Below are 27859 nucleotides of genomic sequence, written 5' to 3' on the forward strand. Positions count from 1 at the left end.
TGTTTATTAAAGTTGTAATAAACATTGATACGTGTAAACAAGAATAAAGATTTAATGTCTGTTGGTGATCAAGTATAATTAATGGTGAACTAAAACATATTAATTAGTGAAATTAGTTTTAAAAAGATATGTAATTCTGATTATCATATTGATTTATCAAACGCTAAAACGTCTGGATAAATTAGTTGACATTATTCGAGTTATTATAGTAAGCATTAATCGATTATTGATGTGATTAATTTTTCTCGAAAATCTACAAATAATTAAATTATCTTTTTGTAATTAAATAAATTCCAGGATAATTTACTGACAATCTAGTTAGGACATTTAGATTGAAAGTTATAGCATAACAAAGACATGTTTATTTAAACCCTAAATTAAATCCCTGCCTATCTTAATATGAGTGTAGAAAAAAGAGCTTGATTTCATAGGCAATGATGGCTTTATGTTGCTTTCATGAGACTCCTGTGATATAGGTAAAAAAAAAAGTAAAATTATTTGTAAACTGGATTTCTTGTCAAAGTCGCAGAAGAAATTTAAATCTGTAAATACACCTGCAATAAAAATATATAACATATTTAAAAATATTCAATTTTAACCAAATGATTTATATTTGTCATTGGAGAAAAAAATAAATTGTATTTCTTTAAAGGAATAAAACAATAATGAAAACAGTTTTTTTTTATGATAGGAGTTGTATATTTTACACTCTTATTGAGATAAGGAATTTTAATATTATAATTTCGTACACTTTTCCTGCCATGTAATATTTTTATTATTATAGATTTCATTGAATAAAAATATTTTTCTGTAAATAATTTAATATTTAGTTTTAGTTTCCATCAAAAGTAATGTTATTAGGTACGAGTTTTTCTGGAAAATCCACAAATAATTAAATTATATTTTTTTATTAAAAAGGTTTCAGGATATGTTACTGACAATCTAGTTAGGACATTTAGTTAGAAAGTTATAATACAACAAAGACATGTTTATTTAAATCCTAAATTAGATCTCAGATAACCTTGAAGTGAGTGTAGTAAAAAGAGCTTGATTTCATAGGCAATGATGGCTTTACATTGCTTTCATGTAGACTACTGAGATATAGTTAAAAAAATCAGATGGTAAAAATGGAATTCTTGCAAAGTCGCAGAATAAATGTAAATCTGTAAATTCGCCTCCAATAAAAAAATATAAAATATATAAATATATTGCATTTTAACCAAATGATTTATATTTGTCATTGGAGAAAAAAATAAATTGTATTTCTTTGAAGAAATAAAATTATAATAAAAATAGTTTTTTTTAAGATGATAGAAGTTGTATATATTACACTCTTATTGAGATAAGGAATTTTATTAATTTAATATTATAATTTCATTCACTTTTCCTGCCATGGAATATATTTATTAATATAGATTTCATTGAAGTAAATTATTTTTCTGTTTATAATTTAATTTTAATTTTTAGTTTCCACCAAAAGTAATGTTATTGTATAAAAGTTTACACTCAAATTAGCTCTAAAAAATTTAAATAAAAATTCTTACTATTGCATTATTTATTATTATTGCCATATATATATATATATATATATATATATATATATTTATTATGCAAATTTAATTACACTTTTTGCACATAATTAAGTATAAACTAAAATACAAATTTTGATATAAGAAGCAGGATTATTGAAAAAAAAAATATTTGAAGCAGTCTTTTAAAAATTATTGTGTGATACACAGGTGATCGATCAGTGTTAAGATATAACACGAGTATATTGTCCATGTATATCAGGTTTAATCTTTAGGAGGCTATATAATTTCACTTTTTACGTTGTCAGGTATATTGTAAATTTGTATTTTAAGGTTGTTTCTTAGGTGGATATTGTTTTTACAGCAATATTATTTTGAGCAAATGTAGTTATTACTTGAAGTGATATAAAATATTTGTTGTTTATCGGAAAAACTGGTGTTGATGAAGGTTGAGTAAGTTTGGTTTTATGAGGAGGAAAGGTAAATATAAATGATCAACATTAAAACAATGAATGAAAAATGTTATTAATATATAATTAACTGGAAAGAAACATACATACTAAAATAAATAAGTCAGTATTTTTTTATCTTGCGTAACAAATATTTATAAACCGTACCCTGTTTTTTTTACATTTAATTTGAATTTTATTGATAAAATTCAAATAATAATAATTTAAAGATTTAAAATTGACAAAAAAAATGTATTGTCTTTGTAAACTGGTACTGATATAGCCCTAGTTACAAAGTGCAAAGAATTCTTCTATCTCCTTGAAATCTGAACAGGGTAACCGTTTTTAGAGTCCATCATAAAAGTGTTGTTGAATTGTAGTTTTTTCAAATCGACATCTGAATGAATTTTGTAGTTTTTTATTACAGTTGCAACTACAATTTTCATTGACATCATTGCAAACGCATATGCTGAAACAAAATTTTTTGGATTACACCTTTTTAATCTAAAAAGTTATTATCTTCATACTTAATAAATAAAAAAATGTTGAAGTTGTTCGACTTCCTAGGTTATTCATTTTATGTCACTTGATCTGAGATACATTTCATTCATAAAAATTATCCACAGATAATCTCAACAAAAAAAAAAACTAAAAATAAGAGATCAATTTACTTTGACATTTCACTAGTTTTGTTAAAATGGTAGCAGCATATACACGTTTGTGCTTTCATAAATTTTTTGCGCGTTTTAATATACTTTGATATTTTCACACTCTGCGATCCAACTGAAATACATCCTGAATTGTACCACATACATTTCAAAAGCTTTTCTTTGTTAACGAAATTTCAATATTTGATTATGAAACCAAATAGAGTTTAATACCAAATATTCTATTTACTAGCACGCATATGATTTACTTTTAATGTTTTTATATGTACTATGAGGGGTACATATCATATGCAGCAAAATAAAATACAATATCATAAGAACATATGTGGGCCAAAATAAATGATTCTTATCGTCGGAGATAATTAAAACATATTAAATATTTTAATAAAAATAATTAAATGGAAATAATATTTTTTTTAAAAAACTTATTTAATTTTTTTCAACTATTTTTAAAACATATATTTTACACATTAACATTTATATATATATATATATATATATATATATATATATGTATATTTATATATATATATATGTGTAGAGAGCGTGAAAGAGAGTTTAATTTCGGTGTTAATCCACCGAATAAATATTCAGTTTAATAATACCTTTCTTTCTTTTTTTTTAGCCTCCAGAAATACCGTAAGGTAATAGAGGATGAAGAAGGATGGTATGTATGAATATTAACGAAATGTTGTTTTGTACACTCTCAGTCGACCATTCCACAGATGTGTGAATATTTGAAACCCAACCCTTAAGGAACACCAGTATCCACGATCTACTATTCAAATTCGTATAAAAGTAACTGTCATTACTAGAATTTGTCAATACTCTACTTTGAAATTATATAATTTGCGATGACGATTTCACCATTAGACCAACCAGGTGGGTGGCTTTATGTGATAATACAAAATAATTTCTTGTTGATGTAACATAGATCCTCTTTAAATCTCGTCTTATTATTATTACTGCTGATATTAGCTACAAATCATATTTGAGAAGATAGTACATAATTTATACTGTTTTATTTTTTCAAATATTTTTTACAAAAAGAAATCGCAAATGTTGTGATGCCTGTAAACGGGAACCAGTACAAAAAGCGTCCTAAAATGAAATTGAACAAACAGGTGTTTTCAGTTTTTAAATATTACTGTAATATTGAAATCTAAAATTTTTTCAAAGAGAACGCAATTGGTTATTTCACTAAATGGTCAGTTTTCTAACAAAATTTATTACACCTGAGGAGTCATTATTTAGTTCTGAACTCTTACACATGATCGCTTCAAAATCTAACAGTAACAAGAACAGTAGTGATTTAAACAAAATTATATATATATATATATATATATATATATATTAAAAATATAATGAAATTAAATACGGACATTTATAGTTGCTGTGCGTATTGTTATATAATATTCGTATATATTTTTTCAAAAATTCCACTTTGATGTGTATAAATGAAATACGCAAAACAAAAATCGTACTTTCTTCCTTCCAATAATTATATTAAGAAAAATTCTATTCTATTGATAAGACAAAATGATGTCGCAAACGACAAGTAAAGTATAATCGAATATAATATAACTAACATTTAAATATACTTTTATAATTACCGGGACAATTTCTAGGACCCTTGCTGAACGGAATATAACTGTACTTCGGTCTTTTCTCAACTTCTTCTGGTAGAAAGTGTTCTGGATAGAAATCGTCTGGATGTTTCCAAAATCTACGATCTCTATGTACTCCATAAATACATATGTATGTTGATGTACCAGCTGGAATTTTAATATTATCTAAAACAATAAACTGTAAATTCATTCAGCTGTTCATAGCAAAAATGAAAAAAATAACAGCTAAGTTTTAACAAAAGGAAATGTATTAGGGTTATAATATTTCAGTCTTTATTTACACAACTCACAAGTATGGGAGAATAATTATTTTAATAATCGCTTCATATTTTCTAGTGTTCTTCTTTTGTAATAATAAAATTACACGTAAATTATTGCAGAATAATGTTTTTATCTTGGCATGTGGAATGAATGAATGTCCAACAACGACTTTGTAGCCCATTACATCGAAATGTAAATAATACTATCTGAAGAGAGTAAATCAGGATTCAATCAGCTGGGTTGAAAAATAATTAGAAATTCCCCCTTATTTTATAAATACAAAAAATATATATTATTTGAGAAAAAACAAATAAATCAACTTTTAGCATGACTGCAATGAGTTTGTTGAAAGCTTAAATAAAGTGATGTCATAGCTGATAAATCCTCCAACAAATGATTAGAAAATTGAAATATATTTTTCTCCTTGCAAACCGTTAAAAGTAAATTCCAATTACCAAAATTTTAATGAAACATTTTACGATATTTTAGCTGAAAACAACCATATAACTTGTTATTAAAAATAACAAGTAGACTACTTTTTATCTGTGAGAAAACCATAACTATTGTTGCGTGCTCTTCTTATTAAGTAATTATTAGGCAGTTTAAATATATATAAAAAAAAGTGTTTTGTCTTCCAGATGGAAACCCAAAAATATAATATTTTCTTCTGAGTAAAAATATTGCATAATATCATATTGCAAAATAATAAAATTGTTAAAATTCTACTTACTTTACCTATATTTTTGTATTCTAAGTACAAAAACATTTAAAAGAACAAAATATTTTAATAATAATAAAATTTGAATCATGGAAAGTGGTAAGATAATTATCGAAAAATTTGGGTTAGCGGTGTTTAAAAAATGGTCAAAATTAAAATTTCAGGGTTCACCAATAGCAATCGAGTATTTTACCATAATATTTGTGTAAGAAGTTGGCAAATAAGTGGGTCTCTTAGCTTCTTCCTCCAGTTACATATTATTTTTTAAAAAAACATTTAATTGTAATGGTATGAATACAAAAAACTCAAAAATGAAGGACAAACTATAGTTTAAAATTATTTATACAGGTTCAATTGCTATGAGAACTAAAGAAAATGTAATAGATAAATTATTTTAACTACATTTTTATTGAAGACCACATAACGATCTTTATAATAATTGGCAGAAGACAAAAATAAATCACGTACATTACGATGACTACGGCAGCTGAAAATAACAAATGAGAGCTGTACAACATTAAAAGGACAAAATGAAACACAATAAAAAATTTTAGGTGAGAAATCATCAAAGGAAAGAAGAAGATTGTATTTTTTCTCAAAAGGAATGAATGCAGTCAGCCTCAATCATAATGTTTTCAACATTAACACAAATGAGAAAACCGTAAATACCAAAAATTTAATTAATTCTAATATATCAAATAATGATAAATTTAATTAATAAGTTTTTTTTCCCCTACTCTCCCCGACCGGATATCCATTTAAGTATACTCAGTCGGGGAGAGTGTCCTTCTACTCAAAGGGGGCGTCCCCCACCCACCGGCTTTACATCCGGCACGGCAGGTTGGCCCCCCCGGTCTTGGATCTTTTGTTTTATTTTTTGCCTGCCTCTAATTCCCCGCGTTAGGGCCAAGGTCCGGCGATGCCGCCCCCCAGCCCCTCCGCAGGGAACCGGGTCTCGGTCTTTACGCCTATGCCTCTAACCGACGGTACCCACCCCACAAAGCACCTAGACGCCCGTAGGGAGAAACACCGCCGGCCGGGACTCGGTCTTTTCTTTTATTCCCATCACCCCTGGAGTTCTCTCCCTTCGCAGGAACCCGCATACCAGGGCATACGGGCCCTCCACGGAGAGACTGTCCACTTCCCTACTTAATCACAGTCTACCGCCCTCTTCTTCCTTAGTTCTCAGGATCTCTCCAGCAAACCTTCTGAACCAGTCCCAGTTCTCTTGATTTTGTACCATCCAATTAATTAGATTATCCGGTGTTAATCGATTTGTTATAATAACCCTCCTGTTTTCAGCCCATCTAGGACATACAAATATAGTGTGCTCCGCATTATCTGTTTCCTCACAATAAACACATTGTGGTGTGTCCCTTTTTCCAATTCTGGCTAGGTACTGCCCGAAAGATCCATGCCCCGATAATAACTGTGTCATATAGAAGTCAACCTTTCCGCGTCTACTTCCATACCACCTACCTATATCAGGGATTAGTCTTCTAGTCCAATCCCCGACTCTTGAGCGTGACCATTCCAACTGCCATTCTTGCTCCAATTGAGCCGCTATCTCGTCTTGTGATAGTCCCTCATATCTAAGCATCCTGCTTTTAATCTGCAGGTCTATTGGTAGAATCTCTGTTATTACGCAAAGCGCGTCATAGGACACCGTTCTGTAACTAGCGGCCACCCTCAACAGTGCAAGTCTATGCGCGCTTCTCAATTTTCCTTTATTCCGTTTAATACTAATTGTATGTCCCCAAACCGGGGCCGCGTATAAAATCATTGATGTTGTTGCAGCAGTTATTAATTTCCTAGTTTCTATTTTTGGTGTTCCATGGTTCTGGAAGAGTTCTCTCAGAGCTTTGACCATTGGAGTGACCCTACTACATATCATATCGATGTGTCTGCTAAATCTCAAATTTTTATCGAGTATGACTCCCAGATATTTTGCCTCATTGACTTGCATAATTGGGTCTCCTCTGATATTCAAATTTATACTCTAATAGGTCTTCTGCCGGAAAGGGCAATACAACTGGACTTCCCTGGGGCTATCTGTAGTTGGCTTCTTTGTAACCATTCATCTATAATTCCTAATGCCAGATTGGCTTTGCGTTCTAAGTTATCTACATCCCTATCCTCAACGAGGATTGCTATGTCATCAGCATAGCCAATTGCAGTAACTCCTTCAGGATAATTCAGTCTGAAAACTGCGTCATAAAAAATGTTCCACAAGGTTGGGCCCAGCACAGAACCTTGAGGAACGCCACCAAACATCTGGAAAACTGCCTTACCTTCCAAAGTTTTGATCTCAAGAAACCTTTGATGTAGATAGTGATTAACTTGATTTATTAGATATTCCCTTATTCGCATCTCATGCAATGCATCAATTATAGATGACCAGGGGACTGATCCGAACGCGTTCCTAATGTCCAGCATTATCACTAGAGGGATTTTCCTGGTCCTCCAGGTACCGCTCCTGCTATTTAAAGCCCAATTTTTAACTTTCTCTAAGGCATTTATGGTAGATCGGCCTTTTCTGAATCCATATTGTTGTGGATGTAGACAGCCCTTTTCCTCAAGCTCTGCCCTAAGCCTGCCTTCTATCAGCCTCTCAACCACCTTTCCCATATTATTAATAAGAGTAATCGGCCTATATCCATTATTTACCCCCGCCTTGGGTATAAAAACCGTCCTGGCTGCTTTCCAGCAGCCAGGAAAATTACAGTTTTGTAGACCATAACTAGCCAGATCCACAATTTCCCAGGGTATTATTCTTGCTATAGTCTTGATGATGGCTGCAGGTATGCCATCCGGCCCTGGACGTTTCCGGTTTTTCAGCTTTTTAATGGCCTCCATTACCTCTTGATCTGTGAATCTGCCACCTTCACAAACAATTGTTTCACTATTCAGATTTTCTGGTCTAGGGAAAAGAATCCTAACTTGTCGTTCCGCTTCCTCCTTACTCAACGTTGGCACCTGTCTACCTAGCCTTTTGGTAATTATCTTAAAAGCTTTCCCCCAAGGGTCAGTGTCAAGTTCGTTACAGGGCTCTTGCCATTTATTCCTCTTAGATTGCTTAATAAGAAAGTTAAGCTTTTTCCTGGCCTGTCTATAGTCTTGGGCAGCACGTCGACTTTCTTCATCGTTACTATTCCTTGCTCGCAACCTCTGAGCAGTTCTTTTGAGACGCTGCATGATTTTCCTTTGGTCTTCGATTTCTCTGGTCCACCAGTACACCGGATGATATCTATTACCGGATTGCGGTATGTTAGCAATTTCCTCTTTGATTATTTCTTGAAATTTCTGCGGTTCTATGTTTTCACAGTTCCTAATCCTATTTGCCGACACCCGGTATATCTGGAAATCCGTTAATCTAGAGATAATATTACCCTGCCTTACCCGCCTTGGACAATCTCTGATGTTAACCAATACGGCTTTGTGATCACTAGCAGTTTCTTCGGTAAGGACAGCAAACTCGACGGTATCTGCTCCAAACCTACTATCCACAATTACCAGGTCTATTGTTGATTGGTGACCTCTTCCGCTGTATGTAGGAGCCCCATCATTTATACAGCACGCACCCGTAACCTCCAACAAGTCCTCGAGAATTCTACCTCTAGCATTTGTAGAATTGGCACCCGCTACAGTAGTTTTACAATTAAAATCTCCAAGCACAACCACTCTTTTCCGCGATCTGGTCATGATCTGCTGTAGGTTAAATATCTGGTTTTGAAAAAACTCTATAGTGCAATTGGGGCTGATGTATGTACCCACAATAATCGTGTCACTTAATTCAATAGCTATTAATCCGTCTTCTCTGTTGTACAAGTTATAATCCACTCTATCGAGTATTCTTCTGATGGCCACAGCCCCATTCCTGTCGGGTATCCATTGACCTCTGGCAGCCGAATACACATTAGGCTCCGTAGACACCAGAAAGTCAACATTGTATCTTGTGGCTATTTCCAGCGTCAGGTCTCCTGATAGTAGGCTTCTATTATTATTACTTAATAACATTTTAATCATTATGTTTATTGCAGCTCATACTCCCGGTTCTGTGTTCTGTACTTCTGCAATCGAGACATTTCATTGCTTGCCTACAGTCTTTGATGAAATGCCCCGTATTACCACAGATGAAACATAAGTTGGTGCGGTCAGGGCCCCTGCATTCTCTTCTACCGTGCCTCATGCTCCAGCAACGGTAACATTTTTCGTTTTCGATGCGGATATATGCCCTACAGCAAACCCAGCCTACTCTCAGTCTTGCTGTTATTAACTTTGTTGCGCTGCGTTGAGTAGTAATTACTGTAGCATTTTTGGTATTACCGTATGCGTCTCTCATAGATGTTATTTGAAATCTCTCACCCGTTCCTAGGACCTTCTCAATTGCCTCTTTTAGCTCACCTTCCGTACTATCTCCAAGCATGTCCTTAATGTGTACAACTGTTCTACGGTCTCCCTTGTTACGTATATCGACCTGAAGATCCCCTGCTCTATCCTTCAGCATTGCAGAAAACCCCCTGCCTTCTGTACTCCACTTACCCTAACTTCTAGCTGTTCATCTCTACCCTTTCTTATAGAAAGAATTTCTCCAGCCTACTCTACTTTAACTTTCTCTTTCATAGTTTTTAATAGATCAGCGTATGTTTTCCCTTGTGCTTGTACAACAATGGTTTTACTCTCGGCGACCGGTGGGGTTCCTCGCCTTACAGACGCCGATCTGGATCTTGGTCTCGCATTGTCACTTGGATTGGGGAGGACCATCCTTGGTAAGGTCTTCCCCTTCCTTAAAATATATATTACTATTTTCCTAATCAAAATGCCCGGAGGGCCATTTGGTATCACGAAAACTGAAGACTCAGAGTTACCCACTACTCTTCTTAGTGCCTTAAGTACGTGTGACGCCATTTCCTTATCCCCGCAACTGGAGTCATAGATGACTGTGTATCTTGTACCATTAGTTGTGACCTTACTGTCTTCGAGTATCGTTGATTCCTGAAGAAACATTGCACCAGACGTTGCTCCTGCATATAGGCTGTTTGGTCTTATGCCATTCAAGTCTACAAAGTGACAACTACCCTCTCCAGGTTTTGCTGCGTTAACCTGAGTGATCCTGTTCATCACCCACCTTGACCATCTGGAGGGCAGTCTCTCTATCAATTGCTCGTCTGATAGATCAACATCCAAAATGTCCGACATCTCGCAGTTATAATGACCTTCAGTCTGAGTGGTCTGATTACTTGTCTCCGCTTTCTCTTCACACAGTCTTTGTAAGTCTTCATATATTTCTTTAAGTTCCCTTTCATGGGCTTTGATTGCAGTTTGACTCCCCTTGCCAGTCATGCGTCTCAGTTGTATGATTGCATTACCTAATTTGTAGGTAATTTCCTCAAGAGTAGGAGGGGTTTCTTCCTCCTCCGAAGAACCCGCTCTAGGTGTTTTGGTTACTCTGCCCTCGGTTTCCCTCCATTTATTTTTTTCCTGGGTGCTCACCGTAGTATCCATACCTTCAGTGTCCACTGTGCCACTCTCTCTCCTTCCAGTTGCTCCCTTCGAGGGTCCAGCCCCTTGTGCTGTATCCTCAGATGGGAGGGAGCTACGACGTCGCATGTCTCGAATATCTCGAAATATAAATGATGGCTTGATAAACTAAGCTACAGCAGTCTATCTTATCAAGAGATAACAACAACCGAAATTAATTAAATTAATTCCAATATCAAAAGTTTATCACTTGAATAATAATAAACAATATTATCAATCGATGCCAGTTACAATAGTCTATGCCATCCACTGCAGATAAGCTACACCCGAATTGAAAGCAACTCGAGATACACCACTACTAACTCACACTAACCACTGCGACCAGCAGTCAACTATGAACCTTATTGCCAATAGCAATAAGGCTACTCAGATAAAAAATTCAATAAAAAGGTCAGTCCGCAACCAAAAATCACCAAATTATATTAAAACACTTCCGAAAATTTTCCACCGTCGATTCCCAATTCCAAAAATCAGATATAAAACCGTTGATCCGAAAAAAAACAGTATAAGACAGAGCGCACCACAATACGTCCGATCGCAACACAAGCTTCCACTCGACCAATTAATAAGTATTAACGTATTTGATTGAAGCTAAGAAAAATTGTTAATTTATAATATTCTACAATACACTACTAAAAAAAAAAATAAACTGTAATTACGATATTATATGACCTAATAAACGCGCTCCAACGTGAACTTATTCTATCAGTTTTCAACGCAATGAAAGGGAGATAAAAAAGTAATTCCGAACCAACTACAGGAATATTTTTTATGTAGCGGCACAAGATAAAACAATTCTTGCCTAATTCTGTGCAAGAGAGCCGGCTATAATTTAATTTGATTTTAATATTTTGTTAGTTTAGTTTAATATTGATTTACTTGATTGACTTGTCCTAAACGAAATGATCAATCTTCATCAAATTATCACATGCACAACTTCAGATACATTTCTACAGCACATCTAAATTTCACTGAAATTAACCAAGTAGTTTTGGAGATTTTTGTACAAATATGTACAAATTTGTAAAAACATGTAAGGAAACAGCAGTTTAAAGATTGGTATTTTCGTACACCTTATACTTCAAAATGTATAGAAATTTCTTATTCATATTCATATTCCCAAACAGTGAGAAGAAATGTCTATTGAATGCCAATTGAAAATCATTTCATAAAGGATTAGTCAACAATAAAAAAGATTGAAAGTAGAAATATGTAAGAATGAACTCCTAACAGTAATTATTATTTCTTATTAATATTTGATAAATTCAATGTTGCATATTTGTTTACAGAGAGGTAAAGTTTAATTAAAAGAAAACAATCCTTGGTAGATTTTCAATAGTATTTTTTATAAATCATATTTGACCGGATAAGCTAAAACAATTTTTATAAAATGAGGTCAATTCTTAAAATCCATTAATTTTTGTTTACACAAAAGCATATAAAGTATGTTTTCCAAAATATGTTTCCATTATTATAATTAATATTATATAGTAGAAATTTAAATGTTGTATTTATGTTATCAAATACCGGTCAATTGCGATTAATTACTGTTTTTTCCTTTTTATGCTCGCGCAATGCTAAAAAAAGGTAACTCAAAAATTCTTTTTAAGAAGTGTAAACAACGATAAGTTAATTATTTACTTTTTATATTTGTTGGTAAATGTAAAAAAAATATTATTTTTAAATTATTATCACAACTAAAGAAATCAAATAACAAAATAAAAATCTACGTGAACAGATCACTTAGACTGTAACCCTTTAGAATAAGAAACCAGGTGAATTGAATATTTTTTTATTCCGATGAATATAATTACGCTTATATCTACGCGCACGTAAAATGTCGCATTCAAGTGTGATGTTAAAGTAAAATATGTAAATAGAATACATACTAAAACTCACCATCTATATACGTATCTTTTTCAAGTCTACGAACAATAAATTGACCTGTATAATGGCGCAAAACCTCTTTAAGAACCATTTCCAAATACCGTAACTTAGGAAGATCAATGTACGTTATATCTTCATTGCTTTCACCTATGGCATCTACTATTTCTTTGTACACCATTTCTTGTTTATCTTTGTATATTCCCAGAATCATCAAAGCGTAACTTACTGCTATTGCTGTCGTGTCAGTTCCCTGAAATAAAGTTTAACAAATGTGAAGTTTTAAAAATAAAAATTAAGGACAAAATCTCAGCTTTTCATGACTGTTTTTATTATGAAAATGATTTAATACTACATATACACGCAATAGCCATCATGTCTGATGATATATAAACCATCAATTTGAGATTATAAGGGAATTTTAGATTAATATTTTATTACTTTATTTTATTACCCTTAATATTATTACGACCAATTTATAATAAAATATTGAAATATTGGAAAGAACGCCAAATTTTAGTTTGACTTAACGACGTAACTTAAAAGAAAAAGGCCTTGCCGTATGTCATAAAACATTCTGAGACATCATATATAGTGCAGCTTTCTTTTTTGGAATATTTCATTACCATCGTTATATGATGAGTACATTACAATAATAATTAGTTAAATTGTGTAAAATCTTTGCATTTGAGGTAATTATTAAATATTTTGTACTTACAGCAACAAACACATCTGTAATTTTATTAACTAACTGATCATCAGATAGATCTTTGAAGTGATTTAGAATTGCATCGAGAAAAACTCTTTTCTTTTCTTCAACTGAAAAAAGATTACAAAAATGAAGTTAATTATTAATAAAACTAATTATTTTTTTATATATTTATTTTTATAACTATGAAATGAGTAAAATAAATATCCAATTCTTAACAAACTTAAATTTAATTCTTTAAAATAGTTTCTCAACGCTCTGCCAGAAACATTGAAATTATATTTCTACTTAATTTCCACTTTGTTAAGCGATGATTTCAGGTTTACAATCGTTTATGCTCATTATTGTCTCTTGCCAGTTCAAGGAATTGTGAATGCAAAATTCATACGTTATCTTAAGAACCTAAGAATAGATAATTAGTTTTACCAGTAGATTAAATCTAGTCCTTCTGCTTTCTGTAAGTATTTTAAAATCGTACGATATATAAATAGTAAAAGAGGAAGAAGAATTTTAGAACACAAAAACTGAAAACTGTGAACATGATTTTTAAAGTACCAAAATATGATTTGTAGCGTTAGAAAAACGTTTAGTGAAGGGAAAAATAAGTATTAAAAATCCTTTACCAAATATTAAAGAAACCATTTATTTCTTGAGAAAAAAGTAAAAGTTTTTCACTAATATTTTCCCTTCTCGAAATCTTCAATTTCGTTCAAAGTTATATATTAATATTAAAATAAATTTTTACATTACTGGTTTATCAGAGAATCTACTTCCTCTAAGAGAACTTCCTCTAAGGAAGTAATCGTAGTATTTTTCTATTAAATAATTAGACAAAAGCTATATTCCAGCTTAATATACGTTATAGAAAGTCAGACCTAAAATTCAAATGTATTTATTTTATTTGGTAGATTTTGTAGCAGTACTCGCATGCATAATGAATTATTTTACAGAATTTACCAATATTGGAATCCAACTTTGCACATTCTTCTTTCCGTGCCAATTTACGTTTCTGAATTATCTAAAAAAAATCGTAACCGTAAGATAATTTTCAAACATTTTAAAAACACGATATATATATATATATATTTTATTGTAATAATTGAAAAAATCCAAATTTCCTAGTGAAAATTTTGTACATACAGCGTTTGATAAATAAAAGTAAAAAAAAGAAAATTATGTAAAATATGTAGTGAAAATCGAGTGTTTATTTAGGACAACTAAGATAGTTTAGAGAAGGAGGTATCTTTGGAAATGGATTATAAGAAAGAATTTTTTTTAGTTTTTTTTTAATGTTATAAGATTATGATTACCTTTTTCACGAATTTATGCAAATGTTGAACATATTTCTTGCACTGTTTTGAACGTTCTGTCATGCAATATAGAATATCTAGTTGAAGATATAATTTAAAGAATCTTTCTTTCATGATACGCACTGATCTGAAATGAGATTTAATTATTTCATATTAATAAGATTTTTCTTTAAAAAAGAAATTCTTAATTTTAACTAATTTATAACTCAGTTTATATAAATCTCTAATATTAATTATTTACACAAACTGGAAAATTAAGTCATATACCAATATTTCCGATTATGCATACATGTGAGGTGGGGCAACCTAGGCCTTCAGGCTACTTCCCTGTCCTTCACGAGCCACGCTTCGACCCACATAAATATATAAAGCATAACAATGTTTGCATTAATAGTGGATGTTGTGACTCTACTGCTAAACACATTACCTTGTTAAAATATTTTGTTTAAAACGTTTGTTTCAATTAAATTACGGATTACAATAGTTTTTAAGAAAGGTATCTTTTTATCTTTAAACTATTTTAATAGTATTCCGTTCTTTTAGCGTATTTACATCTTAGAATAATCATCATAAAATAGATTTATTTAAATAAATTTATATTGTATGTGTGTGGAGGTACTGATTGTTGAGTGTGTACGTCGGAATAAAAGTAATTTAAGAAGTTTTTACTGTTAAATTAATATTTCTATAATTATAATTATATTTCTTAAATTCAAATAAATTAACTTGCATTACTTACCGCAATACATATTTTGCAAAATCTGAAGTGTTATCTATCTGCTCAGAAGTCTTGACGTTCATTTGTGTACCTGAATGTGAAACGTAAAACTTCAAATAACTTAACAAATACTTTTTTTAATTTAAAGGTTTGACTTTGAAAATCATCAAACATCGTTGCAGTCAATATAGTTTTTATTATAATATCTCTGCTGGTATTGCGAATGACTAATCCAAAAAAGACCGTTCCTTTACTCATGCAAAGTAAAATAACAAAACTTAACACTTTTTTATAGTAAATAACTGACTGTTAAATCTAGATACTGATATGTTGATACTAGATCGTGAATGCTGGTGTTCTTATGTGGTTAGGTTTCAATTAACCACACATTTTAGGAATGGTCGATCTGAGAACATTCATGAGTATTCCATCCTATGAAGGAGTACCTTACGGTAGATCCGGAGGCTAAACAGAAAAAATTGTGATATTGATATGAAGCTTGTACACCGCACAGCATTTTCAATCATTTTTTAAAGCAATTTCGTTATTGAGGTAATACTTTGATGATCCTTAATACGCAGAAGTTGCAAACCTAATTTGTTTATGATGAAAATGAGTTTTTTATCAAAATAAATTTTATTCTATTTTGACATCTTTTATGATAAATTTTTACCTGTTTTGACCTTAATATTTGTAACTCACTGATCACAAATTTATCAAGAAAGATAACTGATATGATATTGATAATGATTGTTTTTTTCTGATTTAAAAAAAAAGTGTAGAAAATATCTTCCGTTAAATTATTAGCAGTTATTGGTAATAAAAGAGTTTAGTGTGTTGAAAGATTAAATTAAAGAATATACTGGGTCTTGGATAACCCTTTCGTGGTTCATTTAATTGATAGATCCCTCTACTTTTCTCTTTCTCTGAACGAGCGCAGGAATTTTTCTTCGTTTCCTGGACTGTGAAAAATAAAAACATGTTTTATTTTTTTCTAAAATCTACTTTGCTATTATTTAAATTAAATTATATTTACACAATAGTTCATTTTTTGTGCAAATTATTTCTTAAAGAATTCCATTTATTACAGTTATACAAAACGATTTGAAAGTACGATGTAAAACGAATCTTTTTTAGCCAAGTAAATTTTTAAATAATTTGGTAACTGAAAGTTTACTGAATAAATTAATGTTCAAAGAATATTCTGATGAAAAAAAATCTATTTAATGTTCAACCAATATTCTGATGAACAAAAATCTATTTAAATTAAAAATGATCGAGAACAAAATACAAAGAAAGAAAGGCATAATCCGGAACAGATTATTGGACAGTGTTTGTGTTACAGGTGATAAAGGTTTTTAGCGAAAAATACTTTCATACAAGTTATATGAGTTATAATATTTTTCAGTTACCACAAAGTATATCCAGGGCCATTCTTGCGACGTAATCGTGTATGTCAAATCTGGGTGCATCAACTTTCTTTTCCAATACCTTAACAAGAATTTTACTTTCTTCATTGAAACATTTTGTAAAACCTTCTAGTATTTTTTGATTGAATGTGGGATTAACCATCTTACGTAACTGTTTCCAATTTTCTCCTATAAAACAGAATTATTAATAAAAATAAATATCTTCCTATGTTAATAAAACAGTAGAAGTATATGTAGGTACAGCGGTACTATCGTATCAGATTGACAGGGATAGAAAAAAAATCAGTAATATAAAAAAAAAATAGCAATTATAATTATAATTACATTAGAAATATAATGAGATAATAATATTTGTTTATTAAAATAATTAAAATTTCAATAATAGTTAAATTATTTATATCATTATCTTTCTTTACGCATTCATATATATATATTTTTTTTTCATAAAAGATTTGTGTTTAAATAAAAACGTATACATTATCGTAACCAAAATACAAATAAAATTATTTTATTACAAATAAAATTTCAGATTAGATTTACAACGTAATGAACAATATATTGAAACATTATTTATCTAAACATTGTTTGTGAAAAATTTATAAACTACTGAATGAATCACCTTTACACAAAAATTGCTCTTTTGTATGATTTTGAAAATGAAAAAATAAACTCATTACCAAAATTTTCTTTACATCCTAACTGTTTGAACATTAATAAAAATGCAGATCTTTTGCAGCTAATGGTACAATTTTTTTTACTAGTAACTAATTTAATTCCCATTCGTATGGTATGTAATATGCACTGATAAAAATCAAGTGTTAAAATTAAAAATGTAACTTCATTTTTTGTATAATTCTGTGGGCTAGATTCGATAGCGTTTTATATATACAGTATAAGAACACTTCACTATAATAAATTCTTTTTTCCACCAAATCTGTTATAAACATGAATTAAAATACAGGTGTTTTAAAGTTAGTACAATTTTTATTTCACTAACTCCACTTTTATTTCATTTCGTATCATACATAATAACTGATGATAAAAATCAGATGAATGAATTAAAATTCATTGATGAATGAATTTTGTGGCAAAAAGATGTTGAAAACGCACACAAATCAATAAAGCCTGTAATAGAGATTTTGCATTCTTTTCTTTGAATTAAATAAAGTCATTATGGTTCCTATCTCGGGTAGTGACTTACGGCACTACGGAAGTGTTCTACGTCTTGCCGTAGTGTTCTATGGCACCACAGGTCCCGGCTTCCTGCGTTGTTTGCAGCGACCAACATCCGGCGAGTTACAAAGGGTGTAAAGTTTAACAGCAATATAAGACTAAGATCTTTCCATCGCACTTAGCCCTGTCTTCCGGAGTTGTAATTACTGGCAATCCTACTGGCAGTTATGCTAATACTGCAGTCAATGACAACAGTCTGCATGCCAAAAGAGGTGATGTGTGGGTATCTGGGCAGGTGGCAATGATTCTCATGTTTGTGATAGTCATAATGTTGACGATAACAATATTGTTGGCTTTATTCTTGGGCTGAGTATTTCTGGTTCTACCAATTCTGAGAAAATTACAATGTATTGATCCTCTGATAGCAATGATAATGATTAAAGAATGGGCTGAATGCTTCCGATCCTACCTAAGCTGAACGAGTTAAAATGGGTACTTCCTATGGTCAGCGAGTTATTGACAACCAAAATTTTCAAGTGGTCATGCATATCGTAGACCACAGATTCAAACATTTCAGCAAATGATGGGGATTATGATGGACAGCATGTTCGGACTATTCTTGAGACGTCTTGAGGGAAAATGATTAAATTTCTGACTAGCAATCTGGAATGCTAATGAATTGTCTAAGAAGCTGCACTTGAAAGCGTTTGTAAATATTAATAAGATTTTCGTAATGCTTGTGTCTGAAACACGGTTCACTCACTGATAAACATTTTACCAAGTTGCATGGCTATCCAATCCATTGCACCAACCACCCATCAGAGAATGCGCACGGTGGTACCGCTGTTATTATTACAAGTACGTTTTCTCACTATATATCACTTGAACACAAACACAACCTTTCGCAGGCTACCACGTGGTTGTCGCAATTTGGATTTTGCTACCCCAGCTCAAATTATGTATCCGGTCTTCATCAGAGAGAAGATGAAAGAACGCCAAAGATTACGACGCGTATGACAGAACTAGTTACCCTGCTGACAAGGGAAGATTTAAAAGGGCTTCTCAAGAACTGAAAGGTTAATTTAAACATTTAACTACAATTCGTTTCAATCCTACATTGAGAATATTTTTGATGGGAATGCTTCTGAGTACACTTTATGGAAAACTGCGAAGTCGTTCAAGACACTCCTTACAGATTATTCCTCCTCTCCGTAATATTGATAGAACGTGGGCGAGAAGTATTCAGGAGAAGTCAACCTTATTTGCTCAACACTTTTCCGACGTATTCCAGGCCAATTATGTAGAGACAGATCCGGAGGAGATCAGAGTAATCTCCGATTATTCGGCTTCTCATTTCCAAATGTCTTTGCCGATTACGCAGATGAAATACATCCAGCAAAGGCGCCAGGGTATGATTTGACATCGTCGGGTTCTCCAGACACTACCTCGGCATGCGGTATGTTTTGTTACTTTGATTTTCAATGCTAATATCTGAATTGGTCATTTCCTGGTCCTTGGAATATTTAACTTTTAATTGTTATAATAAAACCGGGTAAAGACTCCACAAATGTAACATCTTATAGTCCTGTCAGTCTGCTTCCTGTACTCTCTAAAGTCTTTCAAAGGCTCTTTTTGAAACGACTGAAGCGGTTCGTGCGCGATCACATTCTTCCGTCTCTCCAATTTGGGTTTAGAGAGCAACATTCTCCTCTGGAGCAGGCAAACAGGATTGCTAATCTTATAAATCATGATCTAGACAAGAAACAGTACTGTTCAGCGGTTTTCCTTGATGTCAGTCAGGCTTTTGATAAGGTTTGGCATGTATGGTTGCTTTGTAAACTGAAATAGGTTTTACCGCATGTTTTCTATGCGGTACTAAACTCTTATCTAGAATACAGGTGCTTTCAATTTAAACATGGAGAGATTTTGTGGAATTTGTTCCTTATACAACCAGGGGTACCTCTTGGAAGCGTTCTCGGACCCATTTGTATATTCTGTTTACTGCTGATTTGCCAATTACGGCAGATAATACAGTTGCAACGTTTGCTGACGATACTGTAATTCCTGCTGTACATGAAAATCCGACTGCTGCGTCTAGTTTTATTCAAGAATACATCACTCTTCTCGAATCGTGACTTACCGGTTGAAAAATAAAAGTAAACGAAACAAAACCAAACCACGTCACGTACATCCTTTGTAAGGAACACAGTCCTCCTGTTTTTCTCTTCAATGTCTCGATTCTGATATCTCAAGAGACTAAATATTTGGGTTTTCATCTTGATCCACGACTTACTTGGACGAAATATATCACTTCTAGGGGAAATAGTTGGAGCTTAAGTACAAACACATATATTGGCTGATACGACATAGGACTCGGCTTTCAGCACAAAGTGAATGACTGATTTATAAATCTGTTTTGAAACATGTTTGGACTTACGGACTTGAATTGTGGGGTACAACGTGCAACTCCAGTATTAACATACTTGAACGCTAAAAAACAAAAACACTTCAGAAAATGTTTCTGCTATGTTTTGTTATATTCCATACCCTGGTATATAAGTAATAACCTTATATAAAGTGATCTTAAGTTGTGAATCGTTGGCAGGTAATCTCGATGGTCAGCCTACGGTATCAAAATCGTTTGTATCGGCAGCCGAATTTTTTGGCGTCAATTTATTACTTAACACGATCAATTTTTTTTAAAGATTGCTGAGAAAAAATATTCTTGGTTTGCCTAATAGTTTTAATTAGGTGACTATAGTCTAGCATACAGAATGTTCTGCTATTTCATTATTAAGTCACAAGCCGCTGGGACTGTGGTAACTTAATGTTAATTCGAATACATCTTATTTACTTATTATTCAATTATGTTGCTGGACAGATTGTAATGTTACTACGTCGTTATAAAAAAAAAAAAAAAATTACCTGATGCAATAAAAATTCCCTCTCCTATTGGGTTAAAAAATCTATAAGTGGGATCTTTGTTTGATGCATATTCACTTTTCAATACTACCTGAAAAAACAAATAAAAAAACCAATGTTAAGTATCTCTTTAACTCGTAATGTAGTTTGTAATGTAGTGCATGAATATAATCAAATAGATGAAAAATGTAAAGATACAATTTGTCTTTTTACTTTCTTCAAATCTATTGGCATGGAATATGTACTTTTTATATGAATCGTTTTAATATGTTCAGGAGTGACTTGTTATTCACACTATAAATCCTATTATTATGATAGTTTTGTGTTTAAAGTACAATTAGTAATTAAAGTTGAAATATCTAATATCCTCATAAGTTCACCAATATCCTGTTTTTAATTATAGTTACCTATAATAAATGTTTACAATTTTAAAATAAACAAAAACAAATATCTTTCACTTAAAAATTGACATTTTGTTTGCCGTATCAATATCAGGAAATTCAGCTCTGAAATATTGTATGGACTCTGCTAAATTGTCAAATGCAATGACCCATGCACAACCTTTAGATTTTTGTACAATTTTAAATCCTATTAAATGTTTTCACGAGATAGTGAAGCAAGTTTATTACTAACTTATTAACTTGTTTTATGCAATTTGAACAGCTGTTTAACAATACATCACCTGGGTTTAACGACTTTTAAAATTAATTTGTAATAAATAAAAAATTTGGTTTATCTAAAATTTATGTTTTTATTTGAAAGCCGCCATTTATTTGTTCGTGTATACATCCTAGAAGGCAGAAATTTTCACAGTAAAGAACAGTACAGAAGCAGTATTCTCACAGTACAGAAGCTTCGTTAAAACATCTGTATTTTTCAATAGAATCGGTGGGGGCATAGGCAACTGATAATAAATCAAATAGGTATATCACTTTCTGGGACACAAGGTATGTATGTTAAATATTTTTATATATTTATATAAAATGTTTAATAAATTAAACTGTGTAAAGTTGCGAAGGTTATTAAAATAATTTTTTTTAACTTATAAATATTTCTTTATAAGTTATAAATATTTCATAATTTATAAAATATTTATTTCATCTTTTATAAAATAAGTCTGCTACTCTCAGTTCGACCCAGAGGGCTCCAACCCTGGACAGTATATTTTTTGTTTTCGCATCGGGAGGTATTGCTATTAGGTATTGCTTCAGCTGTTGAAATGAATGTTCTGTAGCTTGCGTGAAAATGCCACGCCTGACCGGATTCGAACCAGGGAGTTTTGGGGTTAGTTATTTCTTTGTTTATTCCTTTTTGTTTTAATTTTGTTGGATTTGTTTTTTATTTTTTTCTGGGTTAGGGGTTTATTTTATTATAATTGCGATTATAATAATCTTTATATATTTATATAAAATGTTTAATATTAAACGTTTTTAATAAAATGTTATAAAATAGAGAATAGAGAAAAAATTTTAATTTTAATTTTATTAAATAAAATTAAATAACAGAAAAACCCATATGCAAAAGATAAAACAGCATGTTGATTTTTAACAACGTAAATTCCATTAAAATCTTTCAATTTTCATGAATGGATGTCGGATAATTTTGATTTTAAGTCTTGAAAAATCACATAATTATATTTTAAATTCGTAGAAATTCGATTATTTGATGTAAATTTTTTTTAGTTGTAGATTACATCAAAAAATTATTATTTTAATTTTATTTTATGTTAATTTTAATTTTAGTAAATTCTATTTACTTATGATTTTACAACTTGCGATTTTTCTACTGACAATTTTCATGAATGTAGGTTTCTCTAAAAATTTAAATTTAAAGTTGCTGAAAAATCATACAATTACATTTTAACTTTGTAGAAATTCGAAAATTTTGAAGTAAATATTTTTCAGTTGTAGATTACATAAATAGTTTAGCAGTTTTGACGATTTGTCGTTTACATTAAATTTTAAATTATTATTTCTATATTAATATTAATTTAATTTTAATGTAAGATAATATAACGTAATTTAATTATGTGAAGAATGATTGGTTTCTCACCTTATTTTTCACCCAGTTAAACCAATTACCTCAAATCATATCAATCCGTTAAATAACGGTATTTAGCCCTGTAAAAGAACAATTATTTTGTTCATTTCGGTGGCTTTTGGTGGAATGCTAAACCATTGCTTTTAGAGAAAGCAAATTCAATTATTACCGCTTGAATACCATGTTTTATAAGATAATAAGTATCAAAATCTATGGCAGTTTTTAAAAAAAGCAACATATAATTTACTCCTAACTAAAAGTCACTTTTCAAGAAAAATGTTAGTAAGTAGTTTGTGTGTATGTGTTTACATGTGTGAACGCACTAGTTTAGATTTTTTAAAGTTTTTTGAGCAATCAGAAAATGTTTTTTGAGCAATCTTATTAATTGGCTTTACTGAGTAGATTATGTAAACTATTTAAATAATTAACCTTATTGATCAAATTAACTTAAAATCATTAACTAATCGATCTCAGTGAGAAAATGAACTACTTTTTGTTTCCTAACTAAATTTAAATTGAAATTTTGTAAAAAATCTATTTACGGCATTAAAAATTTTATAAAAACTTATTATTTCTATTTAATCCAAAGTTAAAGCCTACTTATCATTAAAGTTTATATATTAAAAGTTTAGTATAAACAAATTTTAAAAGGCCTTTGCCTTTTAAAATAAAATTAACAAATAAAATAAATAAATATTTGAGTTATCAAAATTTTATTTTAATTTTCTAATAAGAAGTTGTGTTTTTCAATTCCTATATTATAATGGCCCAAGCAAGTGCAGCAATACCATCTTCCAAAATAAATCTCTTGTCTTCAAAATTTTTTTAAACTTTTTACGTCCTTGTACGAAGTAAAGGAAGTCAAAAATGTCTTGGTTTTTAAATTTCAACAGAAATATTCATTTTGGCTGTCCCTGAATTAATTTTGATTAATTTCGGCGTGACGTCTTTGCGCACGTACGTATGTGCGTATGAATCTCACATAACTCAAAAACGATTAGTCATAGGATGTTACAATTTTGGATTCAGGATTGTTGTAACATGTAGTTGTGCACCTTCCTTTTTGATTACAATCTACTGGACCAAAAGTGTCTAAAATATCCCCCCAAAAAAAATTAACTTTGAACTTTTTCTTAACTGCAGTAATAAGCCCTCATAGTAAGGTTTTCAACATAGGGTACTTGTTTTCATTGGTCCCAGAGTTGTAGCCAAATAAATTTTAAAATATTGAAATAATTTTATCTTACACGGGGAAGGCACATCGGTTTGAATCTGACTTCATCTCCTTTTTTTTCCTTTTTAATTTGTTTTTTTAATTTAAATGTATTGATTTATTAATATTTATTAACCTCTGATTGTAAAAAGATTTTAAATATATAAGAATTCCATAATAACAATAAAAAAAATACATGAAGAATATCAGAATTATTAATGAAATAAAATTTTATGTACTTTTCATTTTAAAAAAATTGTATATATCTAATTTAACAGGCGTACATGAAAATCACGTGGCATCAACATCAGATTTTTTTTTGTATGTGCTCAAATTTTTAATGAACCACTACAATCTAACGGAAAAAAATCAACTAACAACTGGATAACAAATTGTATTGTGTATTATAAATAGTAGGTTTTTAACATTAACATTTATTATACTTATTATGTTTTCCCCTTACTAAACGCTACACACTGACCGGCTAGTATTTCTGAAAAGATAACATGATAACAAAATACATGGCAAGAAACCAGTAATAAAATATCTTTTTAAATTGTAGAAGTTATTTTTTTTCGTAGTCATTTTAAACGATAATTTTTTTTCGAATTATAATTACCGTGAGATAGTAGTGGTATTAAGAATTTAAAATTCTGCTTTGCAATTTTTTCTATATATTCATAGAACTGTATTTGGATGATCAGTGCTTACAATTTAATAAAAAATCTCGAACTCATTCGAAAGTTCTCACCTCATCGTAGTTGTAAAAACAAAGTAGTTGTTCCTTATTTCGCATTCCATCCAAACTAAAATCGGGGTGAAATTGAAATTATCTATGACACATTGGTTTTACTTTCTGTGCCGATGTGATATGGAAATTTATCATTTCTTGGTTCATGACAATTTCCAAACCAAACTCATAAGGAAAATAGTGTGTATTTTTCCCTGGTTGTCAATAAAAATTCCATACAAGATCTTCAGCTCAACACAATCAAACAGGAGATCGCTGACTAGAGTAGTATCAAGAAAAATGTTACAATTACTAATATATTTTGGTTCTCTTCTTCTTGATAATTAAAGTTGTGCCAGATTACTGACGTTTAAAAATTAAACATGGTGGACCGATTTTGGAGATTTCGTTTCTTTCATATATAAGAAAAAATAATTTACTGTAAGTTTATATTTTAATTTTTTTAAAGGTTTAAATAATATATAATTGATCAAATATAATGTACTATATTTAATAAGGCTCCTGGAATAGACGGAATACCTGTAGAATTACTGCGCAGTGCAGGTGAGGAAGCGATTGATAGATTATACAAACTGGTGTGTAATATTTATGAAAATGGGGAATTTTCATCAGACTTCAAAAAAAGTGTTATAGTTATGATACCAAAGAAAGCAGGGGCAGATAAATGTGAAGAATACAGAACAATTAGTTTAACTAGTCATGCATCAAAAATCTTAACTAGAATTTTATACAGAAGAATTGAGAGGAGAGTGGAAGAAGTGTTAGGAGAAGACCAATTTGGTTTCAGGAAAAGTATAGGGACAAGGGAAGCAATTTTAGGCCTCAGATTAATAGTAGAAGGAAGATTAAAGAAAAACAAACCAACATACTTGGCGTTTATAGACCTAGAAAAGGCTTTCGATAATGTAGACTGGAATAAAATGTTCAGCATTTAAAAAAAATTAGGGTTCAAATACAGAGATAGAAGAACAATTGCTAACATGTACAGGAACCAAACAGCAACAATAACAATTGAAGAACATAAGAAAGAAGCCCTAATAAGAAAGGGTGTCCGACAAGGATGTTCCCTATCGCCGTTACTTTCTAATCTTTACATGGAACTAGCAGTTAATGATGTTAAAGAAAAATTTAGTTTCGGAGTAACAGTACAAGGTGAAAAGATAAAGATGCTACGATTTGCTGATGATATAGTAATTCTAGCCGAGAGTAAAAAGGATTTAGAAGAAACAATGAACGGCATAGATGAAGTCCTACGCAAAAACTATCGCATGAAAATAAACAAGAACAAAACAAAAGTAATGAAATGTAGTAGAAATAACAAAGATGGACCACTGAATGTGAAAATAGGAGGAGAAAAGATTATGGAGGTAGAAGAATTTTGTTATTTGGGAAGTAAAATTACTAAAGATGGACGAAGCAGGAGCGATATAAAATGCCGAATAGCACAAGCTAAACGAGCCTTCAGTAAGAAATATAATTTGTTTACATCAAAAATGAATTTAAATGTCAGGAAAAGATTTTTGAAAGTGTATGTTTGGAGTGTCGCTTTATATGGAAGTGAAACTTGGACAATCGGAGTATCTGAGAAGAAAAGATTAGAAGCTTTTGAAATGTGGTGCTATAGGAGAATGTTAAAAATCAGATGGGTGGATAAAGTGACAAATGAAGAGGTATTGCGGCAAATAGATGAAAAAAGTAGCATTTGGAAAAATATAGTTAAAAGAAGAGACAGACTTATAGGCCACATACTAAGGCATCCTGGAATAGTCGCTTTAATATTGGAAGGACAGGTAGAAGGGAAAAATTGTGTAGGCAGGCCACGTTTGGAGTATGTAAAACAAATTGTTGGGGATGTAGGATGTAGAGGGTATACTGAAATGAAACGACTAGCACTAGATAGGGAATCTTGGAGAGCTGCATCAAACCAGTCAAATGACTGAAGACAAAAAAAAAAAAAAAAAAATTTAATACATTGAATTCAAGAAGTTTACCAATGACCTTTAGTGCCAATAAACCACTACTTACGTAATACGTATAAAACATATATGAAATTTTATGTATTTCAGTTAAATGCATACCTCAATATATCTTGGTTCTGCCAAAAATACCATCAAGTATGGTCCAAACCACACACGACATGTGCCTCCATACTCTTCAGCTATCTGCATTGATTTATGAATTATTTCTGAAAAGCAAATAAATAAAAAAAATAGAAGGTATGTATACTGAATATGTTCATATTTAATTATGTTTATATTTAATTAATAAAATGTTTGAATCTAATCATAAAAAAATTGTTTATATTAAAAAATTATGAAGCAGAAATTATATAACTTTATCTATACTTTCATGAATTCTGAAAACACTCATTTATATTGATTATTTTGCTCTTTTTTAATTATATTTATAATTAAATTTCAACAAGCACCCAAATTTTTATGATAGCCAATTGGTAAACACTTCTAATTACTGCCTTATAGTTTTATAGACACATTACTGGTACTTACTTAATGTGTGTAAAATTTAGATTTTTAAGGGATTTGAATTTGTTTATATCTTTACTAACTAAAACTAGTAATGGTTAACTTTACCATTAAATTAAATTTGTATTTGTAAGAAATAAACATATAAAATAAAACTTACGGGATAGGAAGAAAAAAATTTGCGTTGTTTGCGTGGTTAAAATTAAATTTTTCCATATTGTTTTGAAACGTGCAAAAAATTATTTACAAACATGGTAGGAGTGCAATTTATACACACACACATATATATATATATATATATATATATAGTGTATTGCGAAGTTTTCTCGGGACTTTTTAATAGCCTTTTCTATTTTTGAATATAATGGAAAAAATTCAAATAAACACATCTCCAAAAATGCTTTGTTTGCGAGTTACGGCTACTAAATTTTC

The 27859-nt window shown here is 30.9% G+C and overlaps 2 protein-coding genes across 2 annotated transcripts in view; both read right to left on the minus strand.

The window, feature by feature from the left end:
- Positions 1-27859, minus strand: part of LOC142328298 (cytochrome P450 4d1-like) — a 54176-nt gene that overhangs the window by 14267 nt on the left and 12050 nt on the right. The window lies entirely within an intron of this gene.
- Positions 2290-27112, minus strand: LOC142327809 (cytochrome P450 4C1-like). The gene is made up of 10 exons (XM_075371146.1): positions 27023-27112; positions 20944-21031; positions 16828-17013; positions 15437-15506; positions 14698-14824; positions 14345-14405; positions 13397-13497; positions 12694-12931; positions 4260-4439; positions 2290-2447 (listed from the first exon to the last, which is right to left on the minus strand). Exons 1-10 carry the CDS (start codon positions 27110-27112, stop codon positions 2290-2292), a joined length of 1299 nt encoding a protein of 432 aa, XP_075227261.1.

This window comes from Lycorma delicatula, chromosome 7 (genome assembly GCF_047948215.1).
Source record: "Lycorma delicatula isolate Av1 chromosome 7, ASM4794821v1, whole genome shotgun sequence".
In the NCBI taxonomy this organism is placed as follows: Eukaryota; Metazoa; Arthropoda; class Insecta; order Hemiptera; family Fulgoridae; genus Lycorma; species Lycorma delicatula.

Coding starts and splice junctions, on each gene's coding strand:
- LOC142327809 (XM_075371146.1), bottom strand. CDS start 27,112: ATGCAGATAGCTGAAGAGTATGGAGGCACATGTCGTGTGTGGTTTGGA. Junction 17,014..20,943: donor GGGAATTTTTATTGCATCAG/GTAATTTTTTTT, acceptor TCTGTTTTATAG/GAGAAAATTGGAAACAGTTA. Junction 14,825..15,436: donor TTTGCAAAATATGTATTGCG/GTAAGTAATGCA, acceptor ATCTCATTTCAG/ATCAGTGCGTATCATGAAAG.